Source organism: Narcine bancroftii, chromosome 4 (assembly GCF_036971445.1).
Source record: "Narcine bancroftii isolate sNarBan1 chromosome 4, sNarBan1.hap1, whole genome shotgun sequence".
Lineage (NCBI taxonomy): Eukaryota > Metazoa > Chordata > Chondrichthyes > Torpediniformes > Narcinidae > Narcine > Narcine bancroftii.
In genome coordinates this window covers 12,924,547-12,948,120 of record NC_091472.1, presented here as the reverse complement: position 1 = coordinate 12,948,120, position 23,574 = coordinate 12,924,547, and the positions used below count along the sequence as shown (strand labels likewise).

General features: G+C 42.6%; 1 protein-coding gene across 1 annotated transcript in view; it reads right to left on the bottom strand.

Moving 5' to 3' along the window:
• Positions 1-23,574, bottom strand: part of LOC138762345 (kinesin-like protein KIF13B) — a 212,459-nt gene that overhangs the window by 77,231 nt on the left and 111,654 nt on the right. Inside the window, exons 11-15 of the mRNA XM_069936114.1 lie at positions 22,057-22,168; positions 15,734-15,946; positions 6,883-6,993; positions 3,323-3,457; positions 1,445-1,575 (exon numbers count right to left, since the gene is read on the bottom strand). Coding sequence (XP_069792215.1) covers positions 1,445-1,575; positions 3,323-3,457; positions 6,883-6,993; positions 15,734-15,946; positions 22,057-22,168 — 702 coding nt within the window. The remainder of the gene's footprint in view (positions 1-1,444; positions 1,576-3,322; positions 3,458-6,882; positions 6,994-15,733; positions 15,947-22,056; positions 22,169-23,574) is intronic.

Here is a 23,574-nt window from a genome sequence, read left to right as displayed (position 1 = left end):
CCAAAAGGGCTTGTTAATGAGCTGCATGTCTACATTTTAATTTTAAATTAAAAAATTTAAACCTTTCCTACCTCACACCCATAAACTTCTATTTTTCTTATATCCATGTGAACGACTTTTGAAAGTCCCGATTGTACCAGCCTGCACCACCACCCCAGGCAATGCATTCCAGGCATCCTCTACTTTCTGTGCAAAAACAAACATCCAGAGAACCACAGAACATGACAGCCCAGAAACAGGCCCCTTCGGCTCTTCTAGTCTGTGCTGAGCTATTTTGTTTTGCCTTGTCCCGCAGACCTACACCCATTCCTTAGCCCTCCATACCTCTACCATCCACATACATGTCCAAATTCTTCTTAAATGTTAAAATTGAGCCCTGATGTCTCCCCTAAACTTACCTTCCCTCATCTTATATGGATGTCCTCTGGTATTTGCTTCAGTATTTCACTATTTGCAAGGGTAACACTAAGCTTTCATTTGCCTATCACAAATAATTCTCCATCCCACTCCCACCCTGACCTCTGTCTCTGTGTGTTCTGGTAATGCTTCAAAAAGTTCAGGGCAACTCGAGAGGCACCTTCTAGCAACACACTGCAGCCTCAACAATGAGCTTAACATCACTTTTTCAGTCACGATCCTCATTGTTCCTGCACTCAATTCTTTTCTGCCTCTTGTTGTTAGTTTCATTCACGATCTCCTCGCTAACATCACAACCAGTGTGTCATTTAATTCCTTTTGTCTCCATTCGAGCCACAGAACCCTTTCTGCCTCTCTCCTCTTTCTCCACAACTCTGAGTTAATTTATGTTCTAGATTTGATAGAGGTATACAAAATGATGAGAGGCTTAGATGCAGTAAATGCAAGCAGGCTTTTCCACTGAGGTTAGTGGAGGACAACAACTAGAGAACGTGGGTTAAGCATTTAAAGGGAACATTAGTGGGAACTCCTTCATCCAGCATGGTAGGGGTGTGGTACAAGCTGCCAGCAGAAGGGGTGAATGTGGGCTCTATTTCAACATTTAAGAAAAATTTCAATTGGTACATCAATGGGAGAGGTGTGAAGAGCTATTGTCCAAATAGAGGTCACTGGAACTCGGCAGAGCAATAGTTTGGCACAGACTAAATGGCCCAAAGAACCTGTTTTCAGGCTGTAGTCTTCTATGGTTCTAACATCTCCTCGTTCTGATGAAAGGTCACCAATTTTACATGTTAATTATTTCTCTCCCTCTAAAGCTACTGCTGAACAAATTCAGTGTTCTCCACAGAAAGGACGTCAATGTTTTCCTTGCAACAATTGCTGAAGTGATTCACTTTTTTTTTATACTTGATTGTCAAACTGTTTTGTCATGTTGAGGTGCAACAAGGACACTCATATCCTGAGGCAAGAAATAAAAATTGGAAGAGTTCATTTCTAGTCAATTGCAGAAGATTAATTTAAATTTCACCTGGTGTTTTGTTTTGGTGTGAGAATTACTCGCCTCTCTGGAGAGATATCAATGATACAATGTTCTGGGAGTATTCCCATTCCACACAGCTGGATATCCTGGGAATCATCAGATCCAATGAGAGTATGATTCTGTCAGACATATATAAAAGTACACATTAAGCCCTCCTATCCCGACATGTTTTTCACAAACAGAACAATTACAATTTTCCAATGAATAGAGTTTTAATTACCTAAAAAGGTGAAAAAGACACTGGAAATAGATTTACAGATAGACCCTGACTTATGATGTTGTCACATGTTGACCACCACCTCCCCAAAACTTCATCATTTTGGTGGTCCTCTTATAGTGATGCCAAGGAAACATGCTTTGACGGACCCAACGCTGTTTTTTTTAAAAACAGTGATTTGGGACCACATGCACAGATTGTTGTTGCTGGGGAGGGAAAGAGATCAACGGCAGTCTGTGCATGTGTTCCAATTCACAACATCGGTTAAAATTGAGCCCCACCAAAAAAGGGGGGGGGGGTAGATCGGGCGGCAGGAGGGAGTTGCACACAGTTTTCTCTGTGCTGTGGAGTTCTTGGTTGCCGTGATGCCATAGCAATCAAACAGCAACATGTGAATAAAGGTTTTTAGTATCCACGAATCTGAGCTCCCATCACCCCGGCCTACCTATGTCTGAACAATGTTTTCAATTATTGTTTTTATGGCTTATTCCAGACATGCAGTATGTTTTTTAAAATCTGTACACAATGACCCTAACTTACAATAATTTCAACTTACGATGCGAGCCCCGGAACTGAACCCCATCATAAGTTAGGGTTTAGCTGTAGTACAAACTTCCATTTGGAAAAATACATGGAGACAGAATTTCAAGGGCTACAATATTGCACTTGAGAGTTTGAACTTTCATAAAGCACAGGCATGATTAGCCGCAAGGCCTTCTTTTTACCACATATGAATCTTCCTGAATTAACATAATTATTTATCACATAATTGTAATGCACCTGAATCAGCTCTGCAAGATTTCTGCGGGGGGGATGAGAAGAGACCCCTCACAGATTTAAGGAAGGTCAAAACAGAAAGGTGATGGGACAACCACAACAAAGAAACAGGAAATATAGTGATAACTTTTTGAAGCTCTAATTGTAAACAATTAGCTCAAGTGCCACAGACAACTATCCACAGGAAAATTCATCATGGTATGCAAAGTTTCCATATTCAATTTTCAGTCTGCATATGTTTTCCATAAATGAGCTAATAAAAAGTTGGTAAAACATCGACTGGAAAGTAAGCTCCAGAATTACACACAATCATAAAGCTCGTAATCTGTAACTTAGCAAGGGTTTGAAAAAATCACACGAGATCATGTCTTATCATTAGCTGGAATAGTCAGGTCAGACAGCATCTCTGGAGAGAAAAACAAGGTTGATCAGTTTGAAGATGCAGTGAGAGTGGGAAAGGATCAAATAGAAAGAACTGTAACATCGAAGAAAGCGGGGGGGGGGGAAAAAAAATCAGACATGAAGGCGGAAGTGGTGACCACATGCGCTAGGAATGGGAAGCCTCAATCGCTTCCAGTGGTTGTGAGATCCATGTTTTGTTTGATGTTTAGCATGCACGTAGCACTCTGTTCGGATGCATCTGCTTCCATTTGTGCATGGCCACGTGCAAGTGCGAAGACTGGTCTCTGATTTTCTTGGACTTCCTTGGACCAAAACGGTCAGGCCCACAAGCCTAACAAAATAAAATCAAGCACATTTCACTCATCAAAAATGGAGAAGAAGCCAGCCATCCTGCTTCAGAAAAAGAACAAAGAGATCAAACCCAGCAGAAGTGCAACAACAAAAATTGTGATTTTAGGAAGGGTTGTTACCTTTAAGTAATAAACAAGAAGCTCGTTTAAAGCTGGATCTGCGTTCAGATTCACCAAGAAACACTTATCATCCCCGACTTTGATTCCCGAGGACTGAAGAGAAATGCCAAGAGATTCAAGTTGCCTTTGACGCTCCTGTAATATGGATAATGATAAATCCATTAACAAACATACTCTAATTGAGAATACCAGTTTTGTTTTAACCAAGAATAGACTTTATTCACAATAAGTTATTTACAAAAGGGAAACCATTTAAAGTCTCTTTCCATCCTCAGTTTTATATCCATGCATTTTCATCACTGCACATTGTTACATTCATTTCTATTTACACAATGGCATCTTGTCATTACTCCTCCCCCCCCCCCCCCCCCCCACTCCATGTTGTTTGAGGGACTTCCCCTTGGTCTCTGCCCCTGGATGCCCAGTAATGGAAGGACTCTAGATTACGGCCCTTCCCTACAATGACCTCGTTTTGGCTGCACCAAGCTCAGTGCTTCCTGTGGTGATATGTAATTACACCACTAGGTCACCAGGGGCCATCCAGGTGACCTTGTCTATGAAGCAGTCCAGAGCTACAGTCTAGCCTTCCAGGTTCATCTTGCAGAGAGACAAAACCTCTTAGTGTACATATTAGTTTATTCAAACTGTCTTATGCTCGCACTGTTGGTGTGGTTATTCTCAGTACAATTTAATAAACTAAGAGGTCTTGTCTCTCTGCAAGATGAACCTGGAAGCTGCTTCTGCTCCAATGCGCACTGCCGACCACCTGGAGACTTTTCCAGAGGAATGGAATCCGGGGATGACTAGCACACAAGTGCATCCGAGGACATACAACAGGGACAAATGAGCCAGGAAGTTGCCAATCCTGGGCTATATAGTGCAGAACAGGGAAATCAGCCCAAACCCAGCCCGTATGTGCCCTCTCCTAGACTTCCCAGTGCCATACACGCTGAAAGCACTAAAAAGATGTTTGGGACTGTTCGCTTACTACTCCCAATGTGTCCCCAACTATGCCAACAGGGCCCGTTCACTTATAAAAGCCTCAGTTTTCCCACTGTGCCCAGCAGCCACCAAAGCATTCAGGGACATTAGGGACCATATCGCTAAAGCTACCATAGATGAGTCGATCCCATTTCAAGTAGAAACGGATGCATCCAATGTGGCTCTGGCAGCCACCCTAAACCAAGATGGACGACCGGTGGCCTTTTTCTCGCGAACCTTACAGGAGTTAGAGATAAGACACTCAGCAGTAGAGAAGGAGGCCCAAGCCATTGTGGAAGCAGTAAGGCACTGGCGACATTATCTGGCGTGCAAACACTTCACCCTCGTCATGGACCAACAGTCTGTGACTTTTATGTTCGATAACCAGAACAGGGAGAGAATTAAGAACGACGAAATCCTGCACTGGTGGATAGAATTGTCTACATTTAACTACGACATTCTATACCACCCCGGGAGACTCAACGAGCCCCCGGACACGCTGTCCAGAGGCACTTGTGCCATCCTTAACCCCACATCCCAGTTGCAGAGCTTGCACAATGAGCTGGGCCACCCAGGGATCGCTAGACTGTTTCACTTCATTAAAACCCAAAACTTCCCATTTTCGGTAGAGGAAGTGAGGTCAGTGAACAAGAGCTGCCCCATCTGTGCGGAATGCAAACCCCAATTTTACCAGCCAGACAAAGCCACCCTGATAAAAGCTACCAAACCTTTTGAAAACCTCAGCCTCGATTTTAAAGGCCCGCTCCCATCCAATAATAGAAATGTCTATTTCCTAAACATAATAGATGAATATTCCCGTTTCCCCTTCGCAATCCCGTGTTCTGATGGATCAGCAGCCACTGTTATAAAGTCCCTCCAACCCATCTTCAACATATTTGGGTACCCGAACTACATACACACAGACAGGGGGACTGCATTCATGAGCACAGAAGTACACCAGTACCTGCACGAGAGAGGGATTGCTACCAGCCGCACTACAAGTTACAATCCCAGGGGGAATGGACGAGTCGAAAGGGAAAATGCCACTCTCTGGAAAACGGTCCTCTTGACTTTAAAAGCAAAAGACCTGCCTGTTACTAGATGGCAAGAAGTGTTGCCAGAGGCCCTACACCCTATACGTTCTTTGTTGTGTACTGCCACTAACATGACCCCACATGACCGTGTCTTTTCTTTCACAAGGAAAGCCACGACGGGCTCAGTGCTGCCTAAATGGACGATGACACCGGGACCTGTTCTCCTCCAGAAGCACTGCAGACCCCACAAAGCGGACCCGCTGGTGGATCAAGTGGAGTTGAGGCACGCGAACCCTCAGTATGACCGTCACATTCCTAGACGGAAGAGAAGACTCGGTGGCCACCAGGGATCTCGCGCTGGCCGGATGTGTGAACAACGCGGAGGAAACACAGACATCTACGGATCAACAAGGAGCACAGCAGCAGTCACTACAACAGTCGTCCATCGAGTCACCCCAGAGGACTAGACCACCCACCCCGGAAATCAGGACCCTGGGTACGCCCGCCCCACAAAATATCACCACCCTAGACTTGATGGCAGGACCTAATCCCATACAAGAGGATCCCCAGCCCACACGGCCACATGGGCATCTAGTACTTCCTACCCCCACACCTCCACCAAGAAAGGCCGAAAGGCAGACTGCACTCCCCACCCCTATATCACTACCAAGGAGGTCCAGAAGGCAACAGAAGCCACAAAAAATTTTGGACTTATGAACTTACAAACAAGGGAAGGAGGGCAGGGGGGGATAACAATTTTTTTTAAGGGGTGGTGAATATGGTGATATGCAATTACACCATTAGGTCACCAGGGGTCATCCCGGTGACCTTGTCTATAAAGCAGTCCAGAGCTACAGTCTAGCCTTCCAGAGAGACAAGACCTCTTAGTGTACATATTAGTTTATTAAAGCTGTCTTATACTCGCACTGCTGGTGTGGTTATTGTCAGTACACATCCCTCAGCACGTACTCCTGCAACTTGAAATATGCCAGTTAAGAATACTAGTATCCAAAAAGCACCATACTAAGATTCTGATACTGAAGGATAAAAGACAGGAAGGAACTGACAAGGCTCATGCCATTACCATGAGTTAAACTCAGTTTGAGTCATTAGTCCTGGAATCAACACCAATTATAGTTGCATTCTCATTATCCATGCAAGGCTATAATTGCCCTGGAATTAGCATTACTGCTTCACAGTGAATAACACATGAGGAGAAAGATAGGTTCAAGACTAGTGATAACAATAAATTCCCAAAACTCATTATTAACTGAAGTTACAAAAGTAAATAAAAAGTCCCCACACCAATTAGAAAATACACATTTTAAAAAGAGAAAACCCAGAATGTGATGCTAGAAACACAGAAAAGGGTCATGTGTAAAACATTGATCATCTGAGTCAAATCACTGTCAGAAATGGCATTTAACCTGATAATACATCCTGATCTCATCAGTCAAGGCAAGATGCAGGTACAGCTGGAATTGCACTGAAACACCCACCGACTTCTATCATGGACTCAAGGGGAGATAATACCCCACTACATACTTGTGCAATGGCTTCTGTTTTCCTAAGCTTGTCTTCCCAGGTAACAGTCATTTCTTGAATTAGTTTTTCAGATTCTTCCAAACGATCCTTCAACTCTGGAGACTTCATTGCCTGAAATGAAAAGACCAATCGAGCATTTGTTAAGATGTGCTCACGAGACCTTAAGAACTAAATACAGAGATAGGCTTTCAGCAAATTATACCTTCTATGTCATTCATTAAGATCAATACTGATCTTATGCCTCAGAATCATTTTCTGGGGGAGGGGACTGGATTAATGATACGGATAGGAATTGTAAATTGGTGGTGTTGACAGTGAGGATTGCCAAAGGCAAACTGTTCTCAATCAGTTGGCAATATGAGCAGAGCACTGGCATATGGAAATTAAATCTGACATGCATGGTGATGCCCATGAGAGGACTAACATTTGCAGTAAATGGTTTGGACTTTGGGAGCACTGAGGAACAGAGGGATTCCATGTAGATGTTCATTGATTCTCTGAAAGTGACATCCCAGGCAGATAAAGGATACAATATACTTACTTTCATTAGACAGGGCTAATACAAGAGGTTATGGTAAAACTTTATAAAACATTGATGATATTACAAGTGGAGTACCGCTTTGTTTGCCACATATAGGAAGGACGCCATTATATTGGAGAAGATTCAGAGGAGATTCTCCAAGATGTGGTCTGGGATGAAGTGTTTCAATTACGAGGGAGAGAGTGGCAGGCTGGGTGTGTTTTCCTTGGAGCTGAGGAAACCGAGTTGGAGAGATGGCAGAGGACACCATTGCAACCTGATGTAGTTGTCCAGTATAATGAAGGGCATGGATAGTTTCCGATTACCTGCCTTTTTAAATTTTCAATTGACCCTATCAGCAAAACATCTTCAGCGTCTGACATTCTTCCATTGAAACTCAAGCAAAAGCACACATCTTTCGAACAGCTCCTGGGATCAACCCCAAATTCAATAATTTCATATAACAACTCTTCTTGGGCCATTTTATTTTCTTCTCTTGACGATGAAATGTGGTGTTTGGTGTCACTTAATTTCCTTTGCCCTTCACATTAATTGATCATTTTCACTACATCTTTAAACTTGACATCCATGCTGACGATAATTCATTGATGTTGTAGCGGACTGTGCCTTAGGCCAACACCAGAAATGGCTGGTGAACATGGCAACCAGCAAGATCTCGCACAGGCTGTTTCCATAGACCACCGATGGAATGGTGAAACTGGCCAACCACCGCCAGCGGATCGCAGGGGGCCCGATCAGAGCCCAGACGCTGGAACTGACCAATCAGTGTACGGCCCACTCAAGCCACGCCCCAGTGGTGACGTAGCCAAGCTCACTATAAAAGGCAGAGATGCCCCTGAATAAACTCAGTGTCAAGTACACTCTACCGCCATGTGCATCTTCTTTCCTCTGCAAGTTTTGACCTACAGCCCAGGAGCTACACCCGTGGCTATAACCAGACAGACAAAGCCACCCTGATAAAAGCTATAACCTGGCTGTAGCAGTAGCGACCCCGCTACAGTGGTGATCCCGACTAGTTCAAATGGCATTTTGGATCCGATGCCGGAGCCACAACCGGAGATCAATCTCATAGCGCTGAAACTGCCCTGCTTCTGGACCACCCAACCACAGGTGTGGTTCCAGCAAACCGAGTCGCAATTCGGCATTCGAAGGATCTCTGAGGATGTCACACACTACTACTATGTTATCAGCACCCTCGACCAGGACACAGCAGCCCGGATTATCGATTTCATCCAGCTCCCCCTGGAACAAGGAAGGTATGTGGCCATTAAAGAGCTACTAACCCACACTTTCAGGCTCTCAAAGCACGAGCACGTTGCCTGACTGGTATATATTGATGGCTTAGGGGACAGGGCTCCATCCATCCTCATGAGTGACATGCTCGCCCTCTGCGATGGCCACACCTCCTGCCCACTGTTCTAGCAAATATTCCTGGAGAAGCTGCCCAAAGACATCCGGCTGCTCATTGTGGAGGAGCTTTCAAAGAACCCAGAAAGGTGGCCACCCAAGCAGACATGCTATGGGCAGCAAAGAGGGAAGTTTGTACTTCAATCGACAAGGTGATGACACCACGTCAACAGCGCCCAATCGGGGGGCTTAGCAAGATGGCGTAAGGATCAGACGTGCCTTCCAGTCTTCTCCTGACTCTATCTTATTGTTTTGTCTAGAAATGCCCGTTAAAATTCTTTAAAAGTTTAGATAATTTCAGTGCTGTTAATTTAACTTATGATGGTACAATTGGTGGAAAAGAGCAAAAAAAAAACGACAACAGATCATCAAAAAACTACATTTTCCAAAAGTTCAAGTTTTGGAGCCTACCTACAGGAAAGACACCGGGACTCAGCGTGAAATGGATCCCAGGAGAGAGGTACAGTGTTCGGATGTAGAGCTCTATGTTACATTGGTAGAGCCCCCTAAAGAGGGCGCCAAACAGCCTTTAGAACAAAGAGTTACTCAAAGGCATTTGTCAACTGTAGAGGTGGTGCTGCAAACTGCATCGCTTGAGATACAAGAACCTATACAACTTGATGTACTGGGAGAATTTAATACATTATGGACTGGGGAAAACCCCGGCCAGCGTCCTCCAGTCATTGCTGGAGAGGCTGTGGCTGGTGTTTCCACATGCAGCCATACTACAAGGAAGGCAACCAGAATGAAGGAAGGAATAGAAGATCCTTTGGAGAAGAAGCAGGAATCTGTTGAGCCAAAATCTCTTCCAATTGAAAAGATTTTTGTGAATCTTGAATCTAAATTATCTTATACAATGCAGGGATTATCCAAGATTATGACTGAACTTGGTACTAGGTTTAATACTTTGGTGAAAATACATTCTCAACAGATGGCTGAGTTTGGAGCTTTTAAGCTTGAAGTGAGAGATAAATTTAATTCGTGTGAAGAAGATATAGATGAAATACGGGATCAAGTTTTTGATGTGACCAAAAGGGTCGAAGACTTACAAACTCAAAATAAAAATTTGGTGAAAAAGATTGATTATTTGGAAAACCAATCCAGACGGAACAATATAAAGATTATTGGTTTGCCGGAAGGTATGGAGGGACCAGACCCAAGAAAATTTTTTACTGAATGGATTCCGCAGGTGTTGGGTCAAGAACATTTCCCAGAAGGTATAATACTGGAACGTGCTCACAGAGCCTTGCGTAGAAGACCTATTTCAGGTCAAAGTCCAAGACCTGTTTTGGTTCGTTGCTTGAATTATTACGACAGAGAAATAATTTTACGAGTGGCGGTGGCTATTAGAAATGCACAACAGAGAAAATCACCCTTGATGATTCAAAATAATCGAGTTTTCTTCTATGCGGATTTGAGTCAAGAAGTTCCAACGACGGGAATTCAATCCTGCTAAAGAGTTGTTGTGGAAGGTTACAAGGCAACCTTTAGATATCCAGCTGTTTTGAAGGTTTTTCAAGATGGTTGCCAACCAAAGTTCTTTGATTCTCCAAAGGAAGCTATAGCATTTGCTCAAGAGCTGCCAATTACTCAGTTTCAACAGAGACATAGTCCGCCGCGATCTCTAAGGAGACAAGAGATGGAAGAAAAGAGCCGTGCTCCAAGAAGAAATGGTTGTAATGGTGACTCGGCAGTTGGAGCTGATTAAAAGAAGAGTTGTCCTTTTTTTTTTCTAATTTTTTTTTTTAAATGATGATGTTAGTTTAAAATGAAGTGAGAGTTGGGGGAGAGAACTGGATAGGTTGGATGGTCGGTCGGATTTCATGAAAGTCATCTGCTACGTGTGAGTTATCTCACACCCATTTTTTTTTTGGGAGTTACCGCATTGCGCGGTTTAGACGGGAGGGGGTATTTTTAACCTCCTACCCGTTTTTTTTTACTTTTTTTGTATTATTAAAGAGTGAAAGGGTTTTTTATTTGTTTAAATATTTTAAAAAAGCATAAGAAAGTATTTGATTGTTTAAAAAACTAAAAATTGATGTGGTTTTTTTTGTAAAGTTTATTCAGTAGATAAGGAATATCTGAAATTTAAATGTGAATGGGATGGATAAGTTTTTTTTAATATTTTTTCTTTAACTTGAAGGTGAAAGGAGTGGTAATTCTGGTGTATATTATTTTGCTATTTTAGTAATAGAACGAAGGGAATAATGGTGAAAGTTATAAATTGAATTGTACAATTCTTAATGAGGCTTGAATTTTGTTTGTGGTTTATGCTCCATTTGTTGAAGATATAGATTTCGTTGTAGATGTGTTTTTATTATTTGGATATCTGAATTTTAACGAAATGATTGGGGATATTTAAATGTGGTATTGGAGCTTTTATTGGATAACTATTCAAGAGTAAAAGGGAAAAATGGTGGAAGAGTACTAAAATTGAATTGTACAATGCTTAATGAGGTTTGAATTTTGTTTTAAGATGGTGGTTTATGTGACTAATATGATGATAGATGTGAAGTTAGTTGATATTTGGTGAAGGTTTATCTCTATAGAGAAAGTTTTTTTTTCATCTTTTTTTCATGCTACAATTCTTTTTTAAGAATTGATTATTGTTTAAGAATTTTTGATAGATAATGTTACTAACTTTACTAATTTTTTATATTAAGTTTGAGTTAAATATATGTTTCATCTTAACTCCGTTTGTTAAATATATGCATTTAAGTTTGATTTAAATATGTTTTTTAAGTCTGATATCTTAGTATTAATTACTTTTCTTTTTGTTAGTATTTTAATCGGTTATGTTTTTGTTTTTTTTTGTAAGTGGGGTTTTTTTCTCACATATATTATTAACTTTATTAATTCTTCACTCTTTATTTTCGGGGGAAGGGGGGGTTGGACTAATTTGAGTTGGGTTATTAATGTGTAATAATTATTTAGATTACTGATATTGTATTGTAATTTTATTATTTTATTCTTAATTTTTTTTAATGTAATCCTATGTTATTCATGTTATAAAATCTTAAATAAAGTTTAAAAAAAAAACAGCGCCCAACCACAAGGAACACCAACCGACCATCCGACCGACCATCCAACCAACTAAACGAGAAGCCCCACTGTGAGCTATATTGTTATTATCATCAACGATGGGGCTCCGATACCTGGTGATGTTGCTTCCCCTGCTCGTTTCAGGGAAACGCCCAGGCCAGCCATTATTAATGGCTGCGACGACCAGCCAACTGCATAGCCTCCTACATATCCAGGGCTCGCTCTCAGGCCGATGCTTCTTAGTGGATACTGGGGAACAATACATCATTCCCCCCCTACCAGCCTTAAAGCTCGCTGCGGCAAAATGGGCAGAGAACTGAGTGGCAAACAGCTCCAGTATCCGAACTTTCGGCATCTATTCCATGCCCCTCTACTTCGGGGACAGCCAGTTCACCTGTAAATTCACCTTGGCAGCCGCGCAGCAACCACTTTTAGGTGCCGACTTCCTGAGGGCCCTCCTGGTGGACATCAAGCAGTACATGTCCGGACATTCCAATCACTCTCCTTCAACAGCACCAAGCTCACCAACCCCCACCTGCGCTCAGTGAGTACTGCCACCAACGAATTAGTCAAGATCCTGTCAGATTTCCGGTTTTATTACCAAAGTGCATAACCTCACACTTATCCACATTGTCGTGCATCTTCCATGTATCTGACCAGTCCCCCAATTTATCCAAATCACACTGGAGCTTCCTGACCCCCTCTTCAGTGCACACAACCCCTCCTAGCTTAGTGTCATCTGCAAATTTGGTGATATTACATCCAATCCCCTCATTTAGATCATTAATGTAAATTGTGAACAGCTAGGGTCCCAGTACAGATCCCTGTGGCACCCCACTGGTCACTGCCTGCCACTCAGAAAACGAGCCATTTATCCCAACTCTCTGTCTTCTATCTGCCAGCCAGTTCTCAATCCACATCAATACTTTGCCCCCAACAAGTATGGGAGCCTTACATTAAATACAATAGCGAAAACCTACCGGGAACAAACATTACCTAAGTTGATGGAAGGAGAAGAGAAGAAAAAAATGGACTCAGTAGAATTTCTGGTGTATTTTTGTTGAATGACAACATTGTCTAACTGAATTAATGCAACCTAGATTGTATAACTAAAATGGATGAGAGGGGGGAGGGATGGGGGGGTGGCTTGGGAGGAGGGAGGGGGGAGGGAGAAAAAGTCACTGTAAATGTGTGGAAAAGAAAAAGTGTATATCATGGCTATTGTGATTTATGGTGTGAAAAATAAAAAATTTAAAAAAAAAAAAAAAAAAAAAAAAATACTTTGCCCCCAATCCCATGAGCCTTGATTTTGCATGCCAGTCGTTTATGTGGGACCTTATTGAAGGCCTTTCGGAAGTCCAGGTACACCACATCCACTGGCTCTCCCCCATCTATTTTACCTGTCACCATCTCAAAGAATTCCAATAGATTTGTCAAGCACGATTTACCTTTTGTAAATCCATGTTGACTCTGTCCGATCCCTTCTCTGCTAGTCATATGCTCCGCTATTACATCCTTAATAATGGATTCCATCATTTTGCCCAATACTGATGTAAGGCTCACCGGCCTATAATTCCCCGCTTTTTCTCTACCCCCCTTTTTAAATAGTGGGGTAACATTAGCTACCCTCCAATCCATGGGTATTGATCCTGAGTCTATCGAGTTCTGGAAAATAATTCTTAAAGCATCTGCTATCTGAATGTCCACTTCCTTAAGTACTCTAGGATGTAGATTATCAGGCCCTTGGAATTTATCGGCCTTCAATCCCTTCAATTTCCCCAAGACCATGTCCTTAGAGATAATGATTTCTTTCAGCTCCTCCCTTGTATCCAATCTCACTTCTCACTCCTCCAAGTTCACTGGTTGCAGGTAATTCTTATTCTGTGCACAGAATTTAACATTTATGAATTTCACCAGGCTTTGGTGTTTGAAAGGTAAATGGTTACCATTCAGGAAGGTTCCTGTCAGTTTTCAGAGAAATTTGTTGTTCCAGGACATCCACAACTGATTCCTTTTCAATCAGCCACTTCAGAGTCTTGCTGATTAAACTTGCCCCCACAGGGTTCTCCAGATGACAACCTCTATCTTTTAGGTCACCATAGAGTGTCTTCTTGTTTTTCTTATTTCAAGTTAAACATTAGACAGCCAGTCCTCTCCTCTTCCATGAACCACAACGGCAGTCACAACCTGTCTTCCAAATTGGGTTTTCTACAAGCTTGTTCTGTTCCAGCTTCTGCTGCTGACTGTAGAACTGATCTGTGTGTGTCTTTCTCTAGCTGCTTTCAGGTGGCCAGGATATACCCCAACATAAAGCCGCCTAAAATACCCGAATGCGGCTGTTGAGAGGCCACCTGAAAATGGAGAACCCTGACCCGAGGAGTACTTAGCCAACCCTACTCGGGTAGGTATATGGTCCGCTTCCAAGAGCTCCCCCTAGGCACCAGAAAGCTGGCGGGACTACGGCTACAGTTGACAGGAGCCGGCATTTGCTCCGCGGCACCTCTCCCCACCGCGGACCTTTCAGGTGCCAGAACTGCGCCTTCAGTGCTGCCACCTGAATGTTGCTTTGCACTCACCCGCAGCTGGCTCCGGAGCCGTATTCTCCCAGCTATTCCACCTGAAAGAGGCTCCTCTCTCTTTCTCTCTCTCTCTCTCTCTCTGAGAGAAAAGCCTGTTTGACTCTCTCTGCTTGCAAAACCACATGGTCCTCTTTGACAGAATGCGGCTCCGACAAGTTCTTTCATCTGTTGCCTTTTTGTAAACAACAATCCATTTGTAAAGTTTCTTGGGCGCTCTTCAAAGCTTCTGCAAAGGTTCTGGGGCCGATATGTCTAGCATTAGCAGAGCTCCAGTATTTTAAATAAGATCTGTTTTGAAGTGTTTGTATCTGACCTACACTAACAAACCTGGCCCAATTTATCTCCCAAAAACATATCTATATACTGTCACAGTTCATATTAACTGATTTGAATTTCATCAATTTTACAGAGAACACTCGTACATAAATCTTGAGAAACAAAACAACATTGATGTATTTGGTGTCTGCCGAGCTTCTCCAGCTTTGGGTTTTGACTTCAACTGTGTTGCCTGCAGATTTTTGAGTTTTATTACTTGATGTATTTGGTGTCACATACTTTCATAATGTAAACCTTAAATTCCGATGGCATTAAAATCACCAAAGCAGAAGACTGGCAATTTTGTAAATGACTTCCTCAATTAGATTAGATGCATCTTGTTAATCATTTGCAAACTCTGCAAGAATCATTACCATCAGGAACTTTGAGTTGAGTCAACAAATCCGCAAATATTTGACCACAAGATCAGAGAGCCAAGCTGAATCCTGTAATCCAACGCAGACATCACCACCAGGGGTCAGTGAAGCCTTTCCTACTCAATCCACAGGATTCTTGTCTGTCAGATTAAAATATCTTTGCAAATCAACATCAGCGACATGGGACCTCTGCCGAATATAGTGCCTTCAAGTACATGAATTAGTGCACTTGAAGTGCATTTCTGTGAGGGGCGCTGGACAAAGTGGCGACTCTCTGTCTTCCTTACGGGAGACAAAGTTAAAGAATTTCGTGTATGTTCTATTCTAAATGTAGTGTTACATAACAATAATGGAATCTTTACCTTTAATTGCAGCATGCAAAACAGCCAAATGCCTCCTGATTAGCAACATGATTAGCAATGTTCTGGGCAACTAATACTTCATGAAATATTTGAAATAAGTACTGTACTAACATTTTCATAGTTACTTCAATGTCCTCTTCTAAACAGTCAACACACCCCAAACCAACCTATTCCTAACCAGCTGGATAAATGGGCAACTTAAAATCGAGGATTTCTGCCACATCATACCTCTGCTCTGGAAAGTTGCTCCCGCAGTTTATCTACTTCCTCACGAAGTTCTCGGATGATCCTGGCATTAGGATCTTCATTCACCACAGCATGATTAATAATGTTTTTGGCTCTGTCTGCATACCTCAGCGTGGACAGTGTTTCGTCGTAGTTGTCTGCTGCAGGGCTGACCGTTGCAATCATTGCGGTTTTGCTGTTTCCACCAAGGCTGTCCTACATATTTGCAACAAAAAACAATTACAGCTTACCACTCACTCCAAATGCACGTGTTCCCTTACAAATGCAAGTGGCATTTTAAATCCTGATATAATATTTCAGCATTTAAAGGTTATGAAGCTTAAAAGTTAACCATAAATGGCTCATGACTCATGTTTGTGTAAAGCTACCTCAAAGAACAAGGTCTGGGTCTGCAAAAGTACCCTGCAAAAGGCTCGGGCCTGATTGTCTTTTACTTCCTATGGATGCTGCATGACCTGCTAAGTTTCTCCAGCATTTGTAGGTATTGAACTGTGTCAGCAAATAGTCCTAGCTTGGATGGATAGCCTGGTCAGCATGGACCATGTACTATTGGGCCGCAAGGCCTTCTTTTGTGCTACGTGACTCAGATTCTATACTGGTTGATCATCATCCAGTGGACAGGGAGGTGAGAATAGGGAAGGGGCAGGGGAAAGGGGGACAAAGATGAACATCGCATAAAATAAAATCATAATTTTGATTACCAGGGAGTGTGTGCACCACAAAATGCATATAGCTAAACCCAGTGATGATGGATGAGTAGGTTCCATTTGGACCGAGGTCAACTCAATTCAACATTCGCATAAGGAGTGCTGTTGAAAATATTTCAAAAGTCCCGAACTTGCAATAAAAACACATCTGAAGCATTCAAATGTTGTAAATGAGGCAAATGTAACAACAATTTTCAGAGTTCATATGTAATTAAATGCCGAAATGCAGAATTGGGTGTTCGATTTCTTGTTGTAATAAGGGATTTGTGTAGATATTTCGAAGGAAAACAGCAAAAAAAATCAGAGAACTGATGAGAAGTTCAATTTTCAAAAACTGTAAAGAAACCCCTGAAATTGTAATGAAAAATAAGCAATCGCGTTCTCAAGACGAGGAACAGAATACTCAGCTATATTTGTTGCCAAATCACCTTCCAGCCCCAAGTACTTTATGTTTAGAATCCAATTCCCTCAATTTTTTGAGCTACGATTTTTATTGTCAAAAAGTTGTTTTTCATAATTTATGATATTCACCTTGTTTAAGCTTCAATAGGTCCCAACGTTTTATTTTGCTCTCTGTAATAAAACTAGTTAAAAATTAGTCCACTACCTCCCAATTTGTGGCCTGTTGTGATTGGCCACAAAAGTTTGTATGATTACATCCTTTTTGCAGGATGCCAAAGATCTCCTCAAGCTGTCAAAAAAAACTTTGACCAAGGGGAATTCTTCTGGAGATCTGCTCAGATATAACATTAAAAACAGCCTAATCCAAGCCATACCTGACCTGATTATCATGCCAAATATAATCTCAAGAACACTAGTCACATGCGTTAGGGTAAAGCGTGACTAAGCAAATGTCCCCAACCTGGATAACATATTGAACCAGCGAAACACAATATACAGTACACCAATTCCAATCTTTATATTCTCTCAGAACATACATTGGTCAACTGGCGTAGTTGAATTCTGTCGGGCTCATCTTGGTAATCAGGCTCTTATTCTTGATCAGAAATAACTAGATATTGTGGGCAGCTTCTTTTTGCGTTCAACAGCAAAAAATCTGTCCATTGTCACTCAGTGCAAAATCCAGGCCATACAATACACTTTTAGTCAACTCCTTAAAAATTACAACAAAGACCCTTTTAAAACTGGAAGATGAGAAGGGATAAACTCAATTTACCTTACACCCAGCAGTGAGAAGAATGTTAAGATTTCTTGCATCCATGTCCAGATTTTTCTCAAATACAATTCATGAAAACCAGAGATCAAATATGAAGATTCCATTTCTTACAAGAGCTATTAATTAAGTGGGCAACACAGTGAGTATAACAGTTAACGCAATGTTATTACAGCGCTAGCAACGGAGTTCAAATCCATCGTTGCCTGTAAGGATTTTATACGTTCTCCCTGTTCCCTCCAGGAACAGTTTCCTCCCACCCTTCAAAATATACAGGGGTTGTAGGATAATTGGGCTATTTGGGCAGCATGGCATGTGGGCCAGAAGGGTCTTTACAGTGCAGTATATCCAAATTTAAAATTGACCTGAAAAAAATTACAGCTTTGATTTTCATGCTTTTAACAAGGGTAAATAATTGGAATTTAAAAAAATAAAACTTAATCCTACAGATTAAAGGATTGATTGTCAATTGCTGCCTGGACACCACCATAGGATTGTAGCGCTTTACTACACAAAAGGTAACTTATCCATTCACAAGTATTTGGACAGATTAATATACCACAATTCACATCAGTGAGAGGTTGGAGTTAGTCTGGAGCAGCAGATGATGCAGAATGTTTTCTTACTCTTTTATCTAAACTAATCTCTCAAAGTAATGAACTCTTCTACTTTAGAAACAAATCATTCACTTGGATTGAATTAGGACCCACTTGGTTCCTTATGATTTGGTCCTGCACACGATGTGAGTGTCATTGACAAGGTCTGCTCATCTTAAATTGAAACATTCCAGTGGCAGCGTAAAACCATCAGTTCATTCAAACAACCGCAGTCCAGAAGTAACAAAGGGACAAAGGAGACGATCAGCATTTTGGAGGTATTGCAGAGATGGGAATGGATTAACGATATTATCAAAGTGATAACTGCAGACTCTGGACCATTTTATTTGAGCCCAATTGAGCGTGTCTCATCTGGCTGCATTATTGCACAGTATGGTAGCTGCAAAGCATCAACTGGAAGTCAATGCCGAGAACCATTAAAACAGCCGAGAATATCACCCTTTGCTCTACTGAAGACATTCAATGGGAGTGTTGCTTAAATAGGGCTCAAAGAATTAGAGGATCACAACCATCCATCACACACATTCTTTGACCTACTATCACCAAGAAGATTGAACAGGAGCATCAAAATCAGGACTGCCAGGCTGGGAAACAGCCTGTGAGATTGATGAATGGTATTCTGTAACCTTGTGTTTCTTGCAAATGAAATGAGTAAGTTATTCTGAAATATTTATACATATTTATTTTATGCTATATTTTTATGTACAGTATATCCAAGAAAAGTGCAGAGAACAAAACAAAGGATTCTACATCACCTTCGTTGACCTCACCAAAGCCTTCGACACCGTGAGTAGGAAAGGGCTTTGGCAAATACTAGAGCGCCTCGAATGCCCCCCAAAGTTCCTCAACATGGTTATCCAAATGCACGAAAACCAACAAGGTCGGGTCAGATTCAGCAATGAGCTCTCTGAACCCTTCTCCATTAACAATGGCGTGAAGCAAGGCTGCGTTCTCGCACCAACCCTCTTTTCAATCTTCTTCAGCATGATGCTGAAACAAGCCATGAAAGACCTCAACAATGAAGACGCTGTTTACATCCGGTACTGCACGGATGGCAGTCTCTTCAATCTGAGGCGCCTGCAAGCTCACACCAAGACACAAGAGCAACTTGTCTGTGAACTACTCTTTGCAGACGATGCCGCTTTAGTTGCCCATTCAGAGCCAGCTCTTCAGCGCTTGACGTCCCGTTTTGCGGAAACTGCCAAAATGTTTGGCCTGGAAGTCAACCTGAAGAAAATTGAGGTCCTCCATCAGCCAGCTCCCCACCTTGACTACCAGCCCCCCCACATCTCCATCGGGCACACAAAACTCAAAACGGTCAACCAGTTTACCTATCTCGGCTGCACCATTTCATTGGATGCAAGGATCGACAATGAGATAGACAACAGACTCGCCAAGGCAAATAGCACCTTTGGAAGACTACACAAAAGAGTCTGGAAAAACAACCACCTGAAGAAACACACAAACATTAGCGTATACAGAGCCGTTGTCATACCCACACTCCTGTTCGGCTCCGAATCATGGGTCCTTTACCGGCATCACCTACGGCTCCTAGAATGCTTCCACCAGCGTTGTCTCCGCTCCATCCTCAACATTCATTGGAGCGACTTCATCACCAACATCGAAGTACTCGAGATGGCAGAGGCCGACAGCAACGAATCCACGCTGCTGAAGATCAAACTGCGCTGGGTTGGTCACGTCTCCAGAATGGAGGATCATCGCCTTCCCAAGATCGTGTTATATGGCGAGCTCTCCACTGGCCACCGAGACAGAGGTGCACCAAAGAAGAGGTACAAGGACTGCCTAAAGAAAGCTCTTGGTGCCTGCCACATTGACCACCGCCAGTGGGCTGATATCACCTCAAACCGTGCATCTTGGCGCCTCACAGTTCGGCGGGCAGCAACCTCCTTTGAAGAAGACCCCAGAGCCCACCTCACTGTCAAAAGACAAAGGAGGAAAAACCCAACACCCAACCCCAACCAACCAATTTTCCCTTGCAACCGCTGCAACCGTGTCTGCCTGTCCCGCATCGGACTTGTCAGCCACAAACGAGCCTGCAGCTGACGTGGACATTACCCCTTCATAAATCTTCGTCCGCGACGCCAAGCCAAAGTAAAGAAAATATATGTGATTGTTATATGGTGTATATTTTATGTCTATTTGTGTGCCAGAGGTCCATAGAAACGGTGTTTCATCTGGTTGCATGATAATAACTTTGAACATGATTTGGTAAAGCAGTGAATGGAGTTTGTGGTTGACACCAATGACTTGCTTCCCCTGTCATTCTTCTTCTGATCTTGTGATGAGAAATTGTTAATTTTGCCACAAATGTTGAGGAACGGCACACACTAGGGATCAATACAGGGCATCTCTTGAACTCTAATACAATCCAAGCTAAAATCTAGGGAATGAACAATATCAGCATTCTTCTAGTTGCTGGTTGCAGTGAATCGAGTTTCAAGCAGTCTCATCTTGCTTCCTGTTTTAATATTGCCAAATCACCCTGCATCACATGTTTGGAAGAACAACTGACATGATCATTATCCACATTCTATCTACCCTGTGGCCAAATTAACTATAAATAGGCTTTCACTCAGGTCCTCATGACCATGTATTCAATTGTTCCCCATCAGCATCCAACTTAATTATCTCTTTTCACATTCATTCACAATCTCAGCATTTTATCTTTTTACACCTTTTTAGTCCTCCCCTTCCCAAAGTTGGCTCAGAACAGAAAAGAAATAATAGGCCATTTAGCATACTCTCACCACACATTCATTCACACACCCTGAACAACAGTTTAGTCTCCACTCATCCTGCACAGAGAATCGGGGACAGGTCTGTGATTGGGCCCTTTCAGGTGACCTGAACACCCCCTTGTAAAGCCGCATAATCTCCCCCCATGTGGAAGGACATATTCAATTAAATGCTCCGAGAGTGCCTCTGAGCCACCTATGCCAACCCTCCTTGGGGAGGGATAATCAGTGGAGTTCAATGTGCAGCCGCTGTAAGCCCGCAACACATCGCCCCGCTAACATGCCGCAAATTAACCAGCTGCCATTAACAGTGTCGTTGTCAGGAGATCTAAAATCACTTTCAATTGACTTACCAAGCATGGGAATGGTTTAATCTAGAGACAATTAATGGACCTTTGGGATTGTTTTGTTACAGTGGAGATGTCTTAAGTGCAACAAAGAAGGCATTTTTTTAATTTTTAGGACTTTGACAGAAATTCCAAAAAGTCATATCTATCTAAAAACTTAATATATTGTAAATTTTCAAACATATCATCCAGGCATGAAATATCAGGTAGCGGGGTGGGGGGCTATCAGGCAGCAACTCCCTGCTGCCTGATAGACCCCTGCCCCACTGGGGAGGAGAGGACGTCGGGGCAGGGGTGGCTGGCAGGGGACATCAGGGGATTGGGGGGGGGGGGGGGGGGCAGCATAGCAATGGCGGTCTTCCCTACCCATAATCCCCCAAACATCTGGAACTGATGTGAGAAATACAGAGCAATTCCACCTGCGTGGGGGATTATGGGTAGTGAAGACTGCCATTGCTATACCGTATATTTATGATGGGTAGGGCTGCGACACCAGTCTGGAGAGCGCTACGATGTACCTCTGGTTGAATAAACCTTTTCAGGTGGGCCTGGTAATGCTGCAAGCAGCCTTTTTGGGCTGCCACCTGAAAGGTGAGTTAGCAGCTTAAAATTCGCTCCTGTCGTCGCCCTGAAAGGGCCTATTGCTACCAGCTGCAGGCATCTTAATTCTGAAATCAACAACCCAGATGTAAATCTCAGTTTACCTTTAGTAGCCAGGTTAGTACGGAATCTCTGTAGGGAACAAACTTGTTCTTGTTTTTGCCGGCAGCCTGATCTGCCAAAGCAGAAATTACAAGGCCTAGAGTTGTTAAAGATCTGAAATAAAATGCAAGCACAAAGAAACTTTATCAACATGGAGGTTTGACTCTCACTTCCAATGGTTCAACAGATGCTCAAGATAACTAATCATAGCGTAGCAAGATCATTAAATGAATCAAACGGACAGAAACAGGCCCTTCGGCCTACCATCCACATCAATTATCATGTGATATCATGAACCCCCCCCCACCCCTCACACTCCCAACCCCCGGATTCCAAACTTTCTGACACACTCCGAGCAATTTACAGTGGACATCAAACCAATTAACATTCATGTCTTTGTGATGAGTGGAATCATGAGAGAGAGGGAGAGCTTTACAGTCAGCAACCAAGGTCAGGAATGAACCTAGCTCTCTGGTGCTAAAATAGCAGCTGGATTTGCTGCTTCGCCATCCCACTCAACATCATTTAACCTTTATTCTCAAATACCAGTCTTGATATTTTCACTGGCAACCTATCAACCCAATGAAGCTTCAGTTTCACCATTACTCCCAGACTCCAATTGGTCCCAATTCAGTTTCACCCTTACTCCCAGACTCCAATTGATCCCAATTCAATTTCACCCTTGCTCCCAGACTCCAATTGGTCCCAATTCAGTTTCACCCTTGCTCCCAAACTCCAATTGGTCCCAATTCAGTTTCACCCTTGCTCCCAGATTCCAATTGGTCCCAATTCAGTTTCACCCTTGCTCCCAGACTCCAATTGGTCCTAATTCAGTTTCACCTTTGCTCCCAGACTCCAATTGGTCCCAATTCAGTTTCACCCTTACTCCGAGACTCCAATTGGTCCCAATTCAGTTTCACCCTTGCTCCCAGACTCCAATTGGTCCCAATTCAGTTTCACCCTTGCTCCCAAACTCCAATTGGTCCCAATTCAGTTTCACCCTTACTCCCAGACTCCAATTGGTCCAAATTCAGTTTCACCCTTACTCCGAGACTCCAATTGGTCCCAATTCAGTTTCACCCTTGCTCCCAGACTCCAATTGGTCCCAATTCAGTTTCACCCTTGCTCCCAGACTCCAATTGGTCCCAATTCAGTTTCACCCTTGCTCCCAGACTCCAATTGGTCCCAATTCACAACGTTGCTGCAAAACACTGAATTCTGTGACTTGTTCATGACAATAAATTCCGATTCGGATTTGAGAATTCCATAAGAGTGAATTCCCATTATTTGAATTATTTTAGCATGAGAGAACACTGTACAAAGGTTCAAGTCCAATATGACATCTGCATTTGAGTTTCAAAGGAGTTGGGGGTGGGGGGGGTTCACATTCAACATGACAGGTAAAAGAATGGTTCCAAACCCAACCCATAGTGGACCAGATGAAAACACAATGTAACCCATTAATTCAGCATTTTTTTCGTTTAGATAAACTACTCACCAGTTTGTGAACAATTAGCATG